This window comes from Phragmites australis, chromosome 7 (genome assembly GCF_958298935.1).
Source record: "Phragmites australis chromosome 7, lpPhrAust1.1, whole genome shotgun sequence".
NCBI lineage: Eukaryota > Viridiplantae > Streptophyta > Magnoliopsida > Poales > Poaceae > Phragmites > Phragmites australis.
In genome coordinates this window covers 34,582,929-34,596,917 of record NC_084927.1, presented here as the reverse complement: position 1 = coordinate 34,596,917, position 13,989 = coordinate 34,582,929, and the positions used below count along the sequence as shown (strand labels likewise).

General features: G+C 46.3%; 1 protein-coding gene across 2 annotated transcripts; it reads right to left on the bottom strand.

Annotated features, from left to right (window-relative positions):
* LOC133924974 (protein NARROW LEAF 1-like) lies at positions 1-5,264 on the bottom strand. Of its 2 annotated transcripts, XM_062370740.1 has the most exons (6): positions 4,808-5,264; positions 3,054-3,580; positions 2,795-2,938; positions 1,854-2,094; positions 983-1,483; positions 1-723 (listed from the first exon to the last, which is right to left on the bottom strand). In XM_062370740.1, the coding sequence occupies exons 2-6, from the start codon at positions 3,531-3,533 to the stop codon at positions 335-337; spliced, it is 1,755 nt and encodes a 584-aa protein (XP_062226724.1). In that variant the 5' UTR covers positions 3,534-3,580; positions 4,808-5,264; the 3' UTR covers positions 1-334. The 2 variants fall into 2 exon arrangements, with proteins under 2 accessions (XP_062226724.1, XP_062226725.1); XM_062370741.1 differs by lacking the exon at positions 4,808-5,264 and having other exon boundaries at positions 3,054-4,757.
* Between the last annotated feature and the right edge of the window lie 8,725 nt (positions 5,265-13,989).

Genomic DNA, 13,989 nt, shown 5'->3' with positions numbered 1-13,989 from the left:
TCCAGAAACTGGTCATGAAACATCATGAATGATTATAAGGGAAAAGTGATGAAGGCCATCTATCTCATCACTCCCTGCACACTGTTCTCCAAGATAGGGGATTCAGCAATGTGTATATCAAGGTCTCAAGGGCACAGCAAAACTGCTGGGGTACCACCTAACATCCTACAGGGGCTGAATCAAGTTTCACCATGGTGCATGATATGCTTTGCTTCGCCAGTAAGCTGCTGGTTCAAGCTAATACTGCAGGTTCAGTTTGCTGAACCGCAGGGAACCTTTGGACTACCACTTCTGATTGTCCACATGATCATCCTGAGACGCCGAAACGAGCGCTTCACTTCTCCAGGTCGAGCTCTGACTCTGGGTCCGTGCGTAGCCGCTTGGGCTCCCGGTCGCCTAGGTGCAGCGACATGGCGAGTTCTTCCTCCGATGGATTGTTCAGGTTGGCGATGTGCCTGGGAGCATCCTGGTCACGGCGCACGGGGGACATGCCGGCGAAATTTGAGATGAACTGATGCTCTTCCACATTGGTCACAGCTGCGTCCTCCCCTTCAGTTCCAGAGACCGGCAGGCCATCCCGAGGCAGCTGCTCAATTTTGATCCCTAGAGGCTCAAAGATCTCTTCCACCTTTTCTTCAGGGACGGTAACAGCTGCTGTGGAAGACTCCCCAACGGCAGAGTTAGCTGCAGCCACCAAAGCAAGCCTTTGCTGCTGCACGGAATCTTTATCACGGACAAATTCTATCAGTTTTGTATCATGAAACAAAAACAATATAAGTGTGCAAAATCAGTTATGCAACCATGGAAATATCATGAACAACTACAATGCCATCAGCAGGTCCTTTTCAGTTAACTTATTTTTTGTTTGAGCATTTCATCATAATTTTGAAATTTGGACAGCACATTGTATTTTCAAATTATCTGAACAGAACTGCAAAAATGAATAAAACACATATAACTGAAAACAGAGGAAAATATCAACCTTTGAGTGATTCGTTTGTTATGATAAGATCAAGTTCCAGACGATCTAGAAGGCGGCCAAGATCGACTCCACTGGTCCAATTTTCAGGGCCATGATCACTTGTAAGCTTTAGCCTCCCGCGGTTTGCTGTTCCACCCCATATTATTCCAATAGGGCGTGGCTTCTCAGCATCTTGGCCAGTCAGGATAATAAGGCTTCCACTATCACCTTCCAAATCAAATGTTTGGCGGTTCTCACCAACAACAAGGAGGTCAGTGAAGAAGCTTATTCCTTTCTCATCATTGTACTCGAGGGCATAAGCCATCACAGTTCCAGTTGTGTGACCAGAACTTCGGCCGACTTTGCATACTTGCCTCCCTATGAGACTATTAAGCGGACACTGTAGATCTATAACCTTGACATCCCCAATGTCACCAACGCCCCTAACTGTAGTTGTGACAGTTGAGATGTCGAAGTCATCAGCAAATGGGATGAATGCCCCGTCGGCTCGTACAAATGTCTCTGCAGGTCCATTGGAATGTAGCATATATGTTTGGGAATTGGAAGGGTAAGTATAGTCATTTGGAATCATCAACCAAACAAAAGGTAAATGTACTACTTGACCAGTGTAACACAAAAATAAGTTTTATTTAAACCCGTAATAAAATTAATGTAGCTTTGTTTGCAAGTAGTAGTCCAAAGGGCAAATTGGCATTAATTTGGCTGACAAAAATCAGTAGAATCACAAATGTCAAGTCTTGCTTGATACGAATAGATCAATTAATGGCGGCGTCTCTTGCATATTTAAATAGACAATAAATGAACTGAGCAATTAACCCTGTAAGTAATACATAATTTCCTATATTAAACAGATAATCTGTAACTGCTCTACCTGGGTTTGTTCCAGCATAAATTCCATACCAAACATCATCCGTGATGAACGATGTTGCCCTTTCGACAGCCCCAAGATAAACACCAGGCCCAAGATTGGGTGGCAATGGGTGAAACATCTTCTGGTTTGGATAGTCCAAGTCAACTGCGACATGCCGATTGGTAAGGAAACCGACCTGCTTGTTGCCAGTTCGCCGTTTTACTACTGCACCCAAAGTTCCAAAAGTGTCCTGACTTGCAATCTGAAACAACGAAACAAGATCTGTAAGGAGGAAGTGTCCAGAAGCAAGCCCTCTTGAATCATCCATTGCATCATCAAGAGAAGCGCTATCAGCTGCTTTAACTTCAAGAGTACGCAATTCAAGTATATTTTTCCAACAAAAATGCTGAAAGACAAAACAGTCTATTTGTTTCAAAGAGAAGCGATGACTAAGGAAAGAAACACAGCAACACATAAAAGGCCTGAGTGTTGAAGCCTCAGCCAGATTTGTGTAGGTTACCAAGCTTTAAGCACAAAATCCAATCACAGTATCTCAAATGATATGCTGCATTAGCCGCTACAGCAGCGACTTCAACAGGGAAAATTAATTATAATTGCTTATCAGAACATTCAATTGAATGGACTGAACATTTGCAGGATTCAGGGTAGCAGCTTTAACCCGGCATCTTACATGATAAGGCTAACTGACAAAGTAACTGTCAGTCCTTGGCATAATCTTATGCATGACGTACAATTAGTACCCCCCCCCCCCCTTACTAGTAAAATCTTGAGAAAAAACTTGACAAATTTGAATTCCTTGCAAAACTAGTAGTACAGTTGGTGGTACATGATTTTGTCCAATAAAACCATTGTGCACAGCTGCACATGGTAGCATGCTCCGCTTAATCCACGTGATATATATCTTTTTAAATCAATCAATGCAGAAAAGAACAAAGGTGTACCTGAGAGCCTGAACCTATACATTCATCACTGCCGCACAACCTATTAACAAGCTCACTGAACATTTGTTCTTTAGGAGTTTGAGCTGGTGCACCATAGTAGGAAAACTCAACAACATCAACATCACACCAAACACCTCCTGGACCCTGTCAATGATCGAACTAAGTGAAAGCTATTAAGACCATGACAAAACCAATTCAAAGTACAAAAGACAAGCTTTGTCCATTAAACTAAAATACATATGGATTAAAGTTTCCCTACCTCAACAATAGCAGGAAGGCATTCGGTTGGATCAAGCCACTTCCTGTGAACCTTTCGAGCAACAAAGATAAGAATCGCAGGGATATCTGTCAGAACCCCTTTCCTGATGCGGAAGCCCACTGCCGTCCCAAGGCTAAAACGGCGCAATATCTTGCTATGGAAAGCTCTTATAGTCATCAAGTCAAGCAAACTATTTGCTTGCTGGCCCTTGGGCAACCTGCCAGACTTGGGCAGAAGTCCTTTCGAAAGGTTGCCAAAGTAGTTTGCACGTCCCTCGGCAGCACAATGCTGCAGGTTCGACGTTGGCCATAAGAAGTATGCCGCGCTGTTCTCTGTGTGTGTGCACCCAGAAGCAATTGGTTGCATTGATGGAGAACAAGGGAATGACTGCTGATGGTAGCAATGCCCCTCCACATCCAGTGACGATTCTTCCGAATGTGCAAAACCTGAGATTTGTGCCCTGTCATCTGAAGGCCTCATTTTGCCAACAATTTGAGGACCTATAATAGATAGGAGAATATGTGGCCCTAAAAATGAGAAGCAACAAGTCAGAAAACATGATCTTCAAGACTAATAACCTGAGGTAGAAAATGTCAGAAAAGACTCGAAAGCTGGTAATCTTGTGAATGCGCTTCCAATTTATAGACTCATAATGAATCGGGCAATCAATAGTCAAAATAGCAAATCTGCGAATAAAACAGCTACTTGTGGAACAGTCTGCTATTCTTCAGGAATAGATTCTGGTTGCAAGGAGAGCCACGCAAACAAAGCAATCTGAATTTAGTATCTCTGGCAGGTGATAGAATAAGCATACTCCACCAATCAGCTGTATAAAGAAATATGATCCATTTGAATGGCGCATCTGATATAGAAATAAACAGGTAAGAGGAATCTGCAAAAGCCATGGCTCAGGTCTGCACCCCTTGTTCTCTATAGGTGATAGTGACTAGACAAATTATAAAATTAGGGCCTAGAAGGTTAAGGGATGGCACAAATTCTCCCTTCAATCACAGGATGTCATCATTCCACATGACAACTACTTGCAATGATAGTCCCATTTCGGGGCAAAAGGTAGGACCTACACAATTTTAGTAGTCGGCACTGAAAATGAAGTTGGGCAAAGGCATCGTGTACTTTCTTGATAGAGAAAAGTAGAAATAAAAGTCACAAAAAAGCGCCACCAGGAATTGGTATTTGGTAGCAAAAAATGAGCCACTTGTTCTAGCTAAATCTCGAATACACAGATGAGCAATGCTACTTCCATGGCATTTCCCAAATCCATAAAAAACACTGAAGGCAAAACTTGGCAAGGCGGCGATCACACCCCCAAGGTTGTTTCTACAAGGACAGGACCTCACTTTCCATGACATTTGGGGCCCAAAGCAGATTAACAGAAACCAGGAAACACACTTACCAATGCTACGACCGAACTTAAAAGGGGAAAGAAGGGGGGGGGGGGTAAACAAAAAGGCAAAAGAAGAGAAACCACGCCTAGCTGTTGCCCTACTCTGCTAAGGAACATCAAGAACCCGCGTTTCCGTGGGAATAGGGAGCTCGAACAGATGAACCAACTACCCGTAGAATGAATAAGCAGACTCACAAATGCAACCATGAATCAAGAAATGATAAAGAAAACCCCCCACGGAACCAAGAAAGGCAGGAGAAGGCGCCGCCAAGATCCCGCCTTTCTCCATTACCGGGCCTAAAAGATCCAATCTTGGTAGGATTCCAGGGGAGGAATTCCAGCCGCTTACCACAACCGGAAGCAATGGCGAGCGGCCTCAGACTTGTCCCGCTCGCTGCTGGCTGTCCATAATTGGGAAAAGGCTCAGCTTGACAAGCTACCTTTCCTCTTGATCTGGGGGATGAGAATCTTCACTGTTTGGGGCAACGCAGCGAGCAGAACCGGCCAGCTTTGCAGCCTTCCTGCAGTGCAGTGCCCTCCTCAATACAGCCTCCTCTACTGTTCGAGACTGTGCGCCTGTGCGCGCACAACAAGAAGAGGCCGGAGGGGGGAAGAGGAGCGGAGGGGGCGGGAATCTGGGGAGGGAGGAGAGTGAGGGATGGGAGCTCGGCTAGGTGATCATGGATTCATGGTCAGAGATGGATGAACAGAGTTAATACTGTTGTGCTTGTGTGATGACAGCCCGGGTGTTTGTTTGGAGCTGTGGCTACATAGTCCTCCATGTCTCCCGGATAAATGGACGGCCCGGATAGCGTGGCCCTTCCCGGATCCCTGATCCTGGGTTAGGGTTCGTGGGAGGAGTGTTGTGCCGTGGAATATGGCCAGAGATGCTCAATTGGGTTATTTGGGTCGGTCTGATACGAATCTAGTTCGGTATGATCTGACTACGGTATAGTTCGAACAGTTCGATTATTGTAACAGGTTGTATCATGTTGGCCCGTGTGCCTCCCTTCGGTTCACAGTACGGTCCGTCAATCACCGTACCGTGTTGAGTCGGTTCAGGCACGATTGCGGTTCGACGGTACGGTCGGCCTGAGAGGCCTAGAGGCACGGGCGGCCCAGCGGAGGCACGAGCGATCCGAACGGCACGGTTGTGCTACATCGGCCCAACAACACTTCGGAAATAAAAAAATAAAAAATAAAGAAAAATCATAAAAAAATCAAAAATAATGACGACATAATTAATTCTAAAAATGAGCTTTATTGATAGGTTGTCTGATTAAAAAAAATTCTATAAAGGAAAAAAGAGTACAACCTAGCTAAAAAAATTGGAAATTACATGTTCTTAAGTGTCAACAACATCCAGATACAAATTTTCAAATGAAACTTCAAGCTCAGTGTTCTCTGCAGTGTGTTGCATTCGCGCTTTAGCTTGCTCTTAGTCTTTTACTATGGTGGGTATTTTCACCATCTCACTTGAGAGATTTGTTCTTCTCTCTTCGATTATCCTTCCAGTAAGACTGAATACGGCCTCAGAAGAAACTGTAGATACTGGAAACGTAAACAAATCTCGTGCTAATAGTGAAAGCACTGGATAATTCGTCTTATGCTCATGTCACCAATGCAATATGTTAAAATTTTCTTTTTCATGACTAATAACGTCGTTGCCGATGAAGGTAGTTAGCTCCCCTCTGGATGTTGTAATTCTAGCACTCATAGTCGTAGACGATCGTGACGAAAATTCTGAACTTCTTGATGAAGAACCTCTACTAAATATTTTTCCTCACGTTGTCGTTTTCTTACTGGTTGTGGGTGCTAGTGGAGGTCGTTGCAAGCGAACTCCAGCATACTTTGTTTCATATTCACTATAAATATCGAATAACTTAGAACGAACATTAGTATAATAAGTAGAATAATTATAGCCAAGAGCATTACCTAGAATTGTGAGAAATCTAAAAAAACCCTACGTTTTTAGCTCTATGATCTAAAATAAAAGCAAATGCATACAATAAAGGAATTTTTTTCTAATATTTTAAAAATTTAAATTTCATAGAAACTACATAATCTCTCAGAAGATTATTATTTTCATACATGTTTAAATGAGTAGCAATTTCAATAATATTATGCACTACTAAACAAGATGTTGGTTAATAAACAACGATGCAAAAAATCATCAAGATTTCTTCAATGTTAAGACAGCAGGATGACGGTTTTGGACATCTTTAAACAATTGCTCAGATTTTTGGCAACAATTTAAACTAATTTTGCCAAATTATCGCTAATTCTCAATAACTTTGAGACGAGAATGAGAGAAGGAAATAAGAGAACAAATAGTGTTGCTGGTGTGCAATGAAAGGACATAGTGATCCTCTATTTATAGGTGAAAAGTAGTAATTTTTGTAACTTTTTTCCTATTGTTTGAGCTCAAACGGTCACAAAATGCTATAAATTTCAAAAGTATCGGGTTAACGGGTTAACCCGTTTAACCCACGTGCCCCCGTGTGCCGTCCGTGCCCCCACGTGCCTCCGCGTGCCGGGTCCACGCACAACGGTTATGCGTGCCGCACCGGGCCGACCGTGCCTCCTATGCCGCTGCGTGCCTGGGCTGGTTCGCGTCGTGCTCGTGCCTGCTCGGGTTGGGCCATGCTTGTGCCGGCTCAAAAAATACGAGTTGGGCCGTACCAGCCTGTTGTGTCGCGCACTAAGTCCAGGCACGGCCATGGGCCTTGTGCCTTGCCGACCCGACCAGTCTAGCCTCGAACCGGGTCGTGCTTGGTCCGTGCTTACAGTGTCATGCTTCGGGTCAGCCCAGCAGACACGACCCATTTTGAGATCTTTAAATATGGCTCCCTAAGTAGACCTAAGCATGGGTTGGGCCGGGGCCGGGCCTAGGTTGGACCGAAGAAAAGCCCAATTTGTTCTGTGCTGAAAGTGGTTGTCCAAGTTTGATCCAATAATTCCACTGAACAACAAAGTCAAGCCATAGTTGGGTCGAGTTTGTGTTGAATTTTATGTGTAAATATAATTAAAATTAATGTTTTAGATGGATCGGGTCTAATTTTAGGGGCTCATAAACTACTGTCCAAACATGTCCATAACAACTAACATGTCAGTATTGCCGGGCTAGGGGCGGGCCGTGTTTTTTTGGGGCCGAGCTTTTTATGCTCAGGTCTACTCCTAAGAGACGTGGCCTTAGGGACAAAAAGAAATTTAGGATGATAAATACAAGACTAAAACTTCAAATGATTAATAGCCTCGTCACGCTCGCGCCTCGCGCATGTGCAACTATCGTGGATTGCCCCTCCGTGATCAACCCCTGTTGCCCTACGCGATGGCCAATGACGCGCGCTGCCATCACTAATAGTACAATTCGCCATCCAAACCTCCCCCGCTCCTAAACATCTTCTCACTAATCGAAGAATCGGCGAAGTAGATTGGTTGGGTATGTAATTTTGGGTGAATTAGAGTTGTGTTGGGGATTCGCGAGGAGATTGCTAAATTAGGGTCTACAATAAGTAGTTAACTCTTATTAGTTCATATGAAATTATACTGCAGCCGGTGGAGATCGTTATATTAATAGACGACTAGAATGCATTCCTAAGCATATCATTGAGATTCATGGAGGGAACTTGGGAATTTGTCAAACTAGTTTTAATTATGAAACGATTTCTTAATTTCTAGACCACATTTGTACCATTCAGTTTATATTTTATTAAGCAACGACATATCACTGTGTGAAGCTTTTATATTAAATATTCTGTGACACCAATTGTAATGGAAATATGTGTTGGAATCGAAGTCCTGAACATGGAAAACCCGCCGAAGGCTCCTGGATGTGACACATGTTTAGAAGTAAATAGTCTTGATTCCTCCCTCATCTTGGGTACAGTATGACCCTATTTATAGACCGTACTCAACCACTCCACGCTAGAGTTTACAGTTTCACCCCATCACCTGCCACATTCTCGACATATTTGGAGGCATTATGGTACAATCAAGTATATTTACATACTTACAACTTTGCCCTGTGCAGTTAAGTGGGCCTCGACGTTCATTTGTAGTCTTCGGCCAATCTCATGGCTGCGCTGAAGGCTCCTCCCCAGCTTCCAGCCGAAGGTTTGCCACAAGCTTCGCTCCTGCCCTCTGGCGCCGTGAGTCAATCTTCGGCCTCCGGCTGAAGATATGCTAGTACCTTTGCACCCTTCGGTCAGCGGAATTGCCGGTCGACCTTCGGCTTCCGACCGAAGGCATGTCGATGCCTTCGTCGACGCGGGTGGCAGGAACCGCAGATGTGCCAACCGAAGGCCTGTCGATGCCTTCGCCGACACGGGTGGCAGGAACCACAAACGTGCCTCCGGGCTTCGACCGAAGGTCCGTCCTGGCCTTCGCTCGCACGGATGGAGGATATGGGTCAACCTTCGGACTTCGATCGAAGGTACGCCATGGTCTTCACCTATATTTTCTGAAACATCCCTGCAACACTTATGAGTGTTTAGCCACCGGTAGACTTCGACTTACCATACGTGGGGAGAGGTCGGGAGATCATCCCAACAATATGTAACTTTTTTATCCATATCATCATAACTTTATTTATTATTTGATGATTAGATTATATCGATTGAATTTTGGTGGATCCACTTAACTTTATACCTCTATAGTTAAAATCTTGAAAACTGCTGCTAAAAGAAATTTTCAACTAAACGTTACGTTCAAATGAAGAAAGAAAACATGCTCTCAAAAGTAGCAAACAGAGCATAAGCCACGCCTACACGCAAGAGTTTCAACTAAATTTAACAAGAATCTCACAAAAAAAGCCCACGGTAAAACCACATGAAAAACCCACCCCAAGTTGATACTGCTGTAGCAGCTAATGGCTGCAAGCCGTGCCTCCATTTTGCTCTTAGAAAGTGTAGTGCTTCTCCATTTTTCTTTGCCTACACAAGACGAAGGTACCAACAGTCAAATTGCTGCACATCGCATCAGCCATAAGATTGGCAGGCTGGGCCACTTGTAGTACGTAATTTCTCAAAGATTATGAATACCTCTTTTGGAAAAAGATGCACGAGTCTTTCCGTCGCTGTACGAATCTAAAAAAGCTTTTGGTGGCTATATATCTTGCCTGAAATTTGTAAGGCCAACTGAAAGCCTTTTCTTCTGTTGGAAATGCTTCCAATCACCATCGACTGAGATGTGGATGGCAACTTGGACGAGCAACGAGCTGCTCTTTATTTTGGATAAGTTCGTTACGTTTGCTGCTGATTGTGTGAGCCAGAAGATCACAGAAAATATCTGGTTTTCGCTGTAGTAAAATTTTATGGACGTCGGCGGCGATAGTATCTTGTCTAGGATGCTGGATCGTGATGGATGGAATCGAGCTGGAAAGGAAGCAATTCAGCTGCTATCTGATGTGAATGGCGATGGCGATCGAAGCGATTTGGTAGTAAGAGGCTCGCCATTAGAAGCCAAGTAGCTCTAACCCCTCTCTTGATTCTCTTCGCGCTCACCAGAAACGGGAGCACGTCGGTAGCAGCCAGAATCGAGTTGGCCTGGCCACCGGTGTAATGACTCGACCTGAATCGCCGGTCACGCATGCGTTAATAGCACTGCAGTCTGCAATATAGCTTTCCATTTCTGAATCTCTGATGCGTGCTCTGGTAAAGCCTGAATCGTTATCGTGCGAATACATACGCGGCTCGTTAGTTGTCGATGAACATTGATCGTCTCTGATCACGTCCATATCATCCAAGGCAGCAGCTTCCTGTAGACGGATAGCGCCATGACACTGCTGCCGTACGCCCCCCCTCCTCCGGCGCCCCTCTGCGCCCACGCTGATGCCGTACTCTCTCTCTCTCTCTCTCTCTCTCTCTCTCTTAGCGGCATCTTGAAACGTGCGGGTGCCGCTGCTCCGCGTACCAAATGTCTCCGAAAGGGTCATTTCGAACAGTGACCGGTCGACAAATAGACCCAGCCTTGGTGTAATAGGTAAGGGTGCCCCCACTGGGTGGTCCTTACACTACTAAATATCAGCCGACAATTGATATTTCTGGGACCACGGCTTAGGCCGACTCCAGCGGACCCCGTATCCGGGCCGGGAGCGGAATCCACGTCGGATACGGGCCGTTTGGCGTGCGGCTACCGTCTCCAGCAGAGCCCGTTTCAGGTTGAACAGCGATGCGGGGAGAAGCAAAGCGTCGGCAAAACTGCGGACGAATGCAGCGGCTGCATCACTGTGGGCGAGGGCAGTTGTGCGGCGCGCGGCACTCCCGCGGTGGGAAGGAAGCGGAGCTGGAGGGGGAGCGCAGAGGGGAGGCTGGCGGCGTCGGCGGGCGGCGCAGGCGAGAAGAAGCAGGAGGCGCGGGCGAAGAGGACGCGTCCCCGGGTCCGGAAGACTGGGCGGCGGCGGATCTGGCGACCCAGATCCCTGGATCTCCCCCTTCGGTGTGCTCCGCGGCGGTCGTAGGGGGTCCCTGGTACGTCCTCGTCGCTTCTTGTTGCCGCAAGGCGGGGTGGGGAGGGTGTCGGTTGCGGTAGAGGTGCATAGGCGGTGGGCAGGAGTTCGGAGGCGGTGGGCGGAGGGGGTGGACAGGGTGGGGTGTGGGGAGGTCGGAGTACAGCGCATCCGACCACGGCGGGGAGTCCGATTGATGGGGGTTGTTCGGAGAATGTGCTCCTATGGTACATAGGAGTGGGGGAACAATTGCATTTGTGGTCATGCCTTCTGAGTCGGTTGAAGGCGACGGTGGTGGTCGCCGGCGTTCGGTCGTAGGGCCTTGTTGCGAAGGTCGTGCAGGGGATGTAATTGCTGCAGCGTAGGGGACGGTGGGGCGAAGGGCTGCTGCTCGTGCATAGATGCAGGGGAGAAGGCAGTGGGACGATTATGAGATGAAGGAGACAGTAAGCTAGTATGTTGAACGAGTTGTGTGCAATCCATACCGATTTTGTATGTTGAATGCCATGGTTGTGAGCTTCCTGTACATGCACTGATGAATGGAAAAGATGAACACAATTAGGGTGAAGGTGTAGTTGTAATTTCGACTGAGCATGGCACTTGCATGGGTTATACCTGCTGGTGCTTCATCTGTTTTAGGAGGTGAATTTTCATACTCAATGTTTAGGGTGAAGGTGTAGTGGTACTGCTTTGTAAAACATGAACTCACTTCGGGTTAACCCTTTGTGCTATATCCTGCTGTTAATGGCTCTGCAACCATCCTATGGTCGGTTGTCCTGCACCTGTTTTGGGAGGTTAGGGCAATGTTCACATGTGTAGTTAGGGCAATGTTAGTTTTAGCGCTGGACTTGGTGTAGGTAACTGATGAACCGAAGTAGGGTGTGGTACTGCAAGCCTAATGGAGTAGAAGGAAACTTTACAAATTGGTAGGAATGAATTGTAATGGAACTGATGTAGAATTGGGAAGTGTTGAACTGTACAGAACTTTGGGCACTCTTTAGGTACCCTGTCATTTCATTGCAGTAGGAATGGAATGATGAACCACAATTAGGAACCAAACAAGTGGTAGTTGCCAACACATGAACTACATACATTGGTAGGCATTGAGGTAGGCCCTGTTAGGTTAATCTTGTGTGTAGGTGAGATGGTTCCATAATATGGGTTAGGGTGGGATGTCTTTTGGAATATTGGATAGTATGCGTGTTGATGATTGGCCTCATTATAGATGGACGCTCCAGAGCTGTCGGCCCTTCTGTCAACGCTCCAGGACAATGTCCAGGAGGCTGCACAAGCGTTGAAGAAGGTTGCCGTCAACAATTTGACAACCGACAGCTGCCCTGCGGCCATGGATATGAATCGGGCCCTACTTGAGGTAGAGAGCATAGCTCAGGACTTGGAACAGCTTGTGTTTCAGGTAGAAGATGCTTTGATCAGAGCTAGAGAAGGCGACCAGTCAGGCCCCGAAGACAACATTAGCGTACCTCGCTTCGATGAAGCATCGGTTGGATCGGGCAGTGCAGAAGACGATGTACTGTCCGACGAGTGGAGCTCGGAGACCGTGTTGTGTGCTGAGTCCGTCGAGGAGTACTCCATTGAGTCAGACCGATCATGGAGGCTATAGGATGCTATGCTGCCTAGAGGCTACTATAGGCCGATTAACGTAGAACTATGTGCTGTAAACTTATTTGAATCGTGTTTGAAACATGTTATGTACCCTCTCTAATATGGAATGCTACATGCTGCTATTGTTATATATATGTGTGGTGCATGCGCTTATACCAAAGTATGCAGGGATTCTATGGAGTACGCAGATTTTCTGAGAGGGGACGACGATGCTATTCCATGGGATGATGTAGTACCACTGACCCAAGAAGGATTGAGTGGCTCACAGGCCCCAGAGGCCGTGGTGCAGAATGACGATGCACAAACAGATATACCTGCTGGTGGAGGCCGTGGGCAGAGCTACACAATGAAGGAAGACCTCCTACTTGTTTCTGCCTGGCTCAACATTAGCATGGATCCGGTGGTGGGTTCGAACCAAAGTTTGGGCGCGTTTTGGCAGCGGATCGAGTCTTACTACCACGAGCACAAAGACTTCCCGTCGACGCGCAACAAGAAGTCGTTACAAGGGAGGTGGGCATTCATTAATGGGATGGTACAAAAGTTTTGCGGCCACTACGCGCGTGCAATGCGTAGTAGACGCAGCGGTACCACGGAGGGGGAGACGGTACGATGTTGTATGCCACCGTCACATTTCTCTTGTAAATGATGTTGCACTAGTCCTGTACTATAATGGTGCCTTGTTGTGCAGGTTGTTGAGGCTTGCAAAATGTTCCAGGCAGTTGAACATAAAGAGTTCACGTTGCTTCCTTGTTGGCGTGAATTGCGACACCATCCGAAGTGGCAGTCAGAGGCTTCCAGGAAGAAGCAAAAGACTTCCAGCGCAGCAGGAGATGGCAGCCCTTCATTGACTCAGAACATGTCACCATCACAGCCTGCGGGAATTTCACATGAAACAGGAAGCGAAGGCGCAGTCCGAGCTAAGAGACCTGTTGGCCGGACCCGGTCGAAGGAAATAGGGCGTGGTTCCTTGACTGCTTCCAACTCGGCGTCGGCACCAATGAAGGAAGTCTTCGACAGGCAATTTAGTATGAAGGAAAAGTTCGAGAAGGAAAGGGCTGAGAGGTTCGCGGAGATGATGTATGTCGAGCGGCAGCGCCTTCGCCTCGACGAGGAGCGAATGCAACTAGAGAAGGTGAAGGAGGAAATGAGGATAATGAACATGGATTTATCGCAAATGGATGATGACCAAAAAGAGTATTACAAAAGTCTTCGACAGAGTATCATTGCTGCTAGGCGCGCCTCATCGGGTTCTACGTTCTGAAATTTGAAGTTCTGATTTAAACAATGTTTTGTTGGTTCGGACTACTTTCCAGTTTGTATGCAGTTTGTATGCAGTTTGTTATGGAACCATGTGTTCCGAACTTGGATGTCAGTTTGTGTTCTGGAATTTGAGGTTCAAAACTGATAATCGGTGCTGTATGTCAGTTTGTGTTATGTAATTTGAGGTTCCAAACATTGCA

Coding starts and splice junctions, on each gene's coding strand:
- LOC133924974 (XM_062370740.1), bottom strand. CDS start 3,533: ATGAGGCCTTCAGATGACAGGGCACAAATCTCAGGTTTTGCACATTCG. Junction 2,939..3,053: donor GCCTTCCTGCTATTGTTGAG/GTAGGGAAACTT, acceptor GATCATTGACAG/GGTCCAGGAGGTGTTTGGTG. Junction 1,484..1,853: donor TTATGCTGGAACAAACCCAG/GTAGAGCAGTTA, acceptor ATGGACCTGCAG/AGACATTTGTACGAGCCGAC.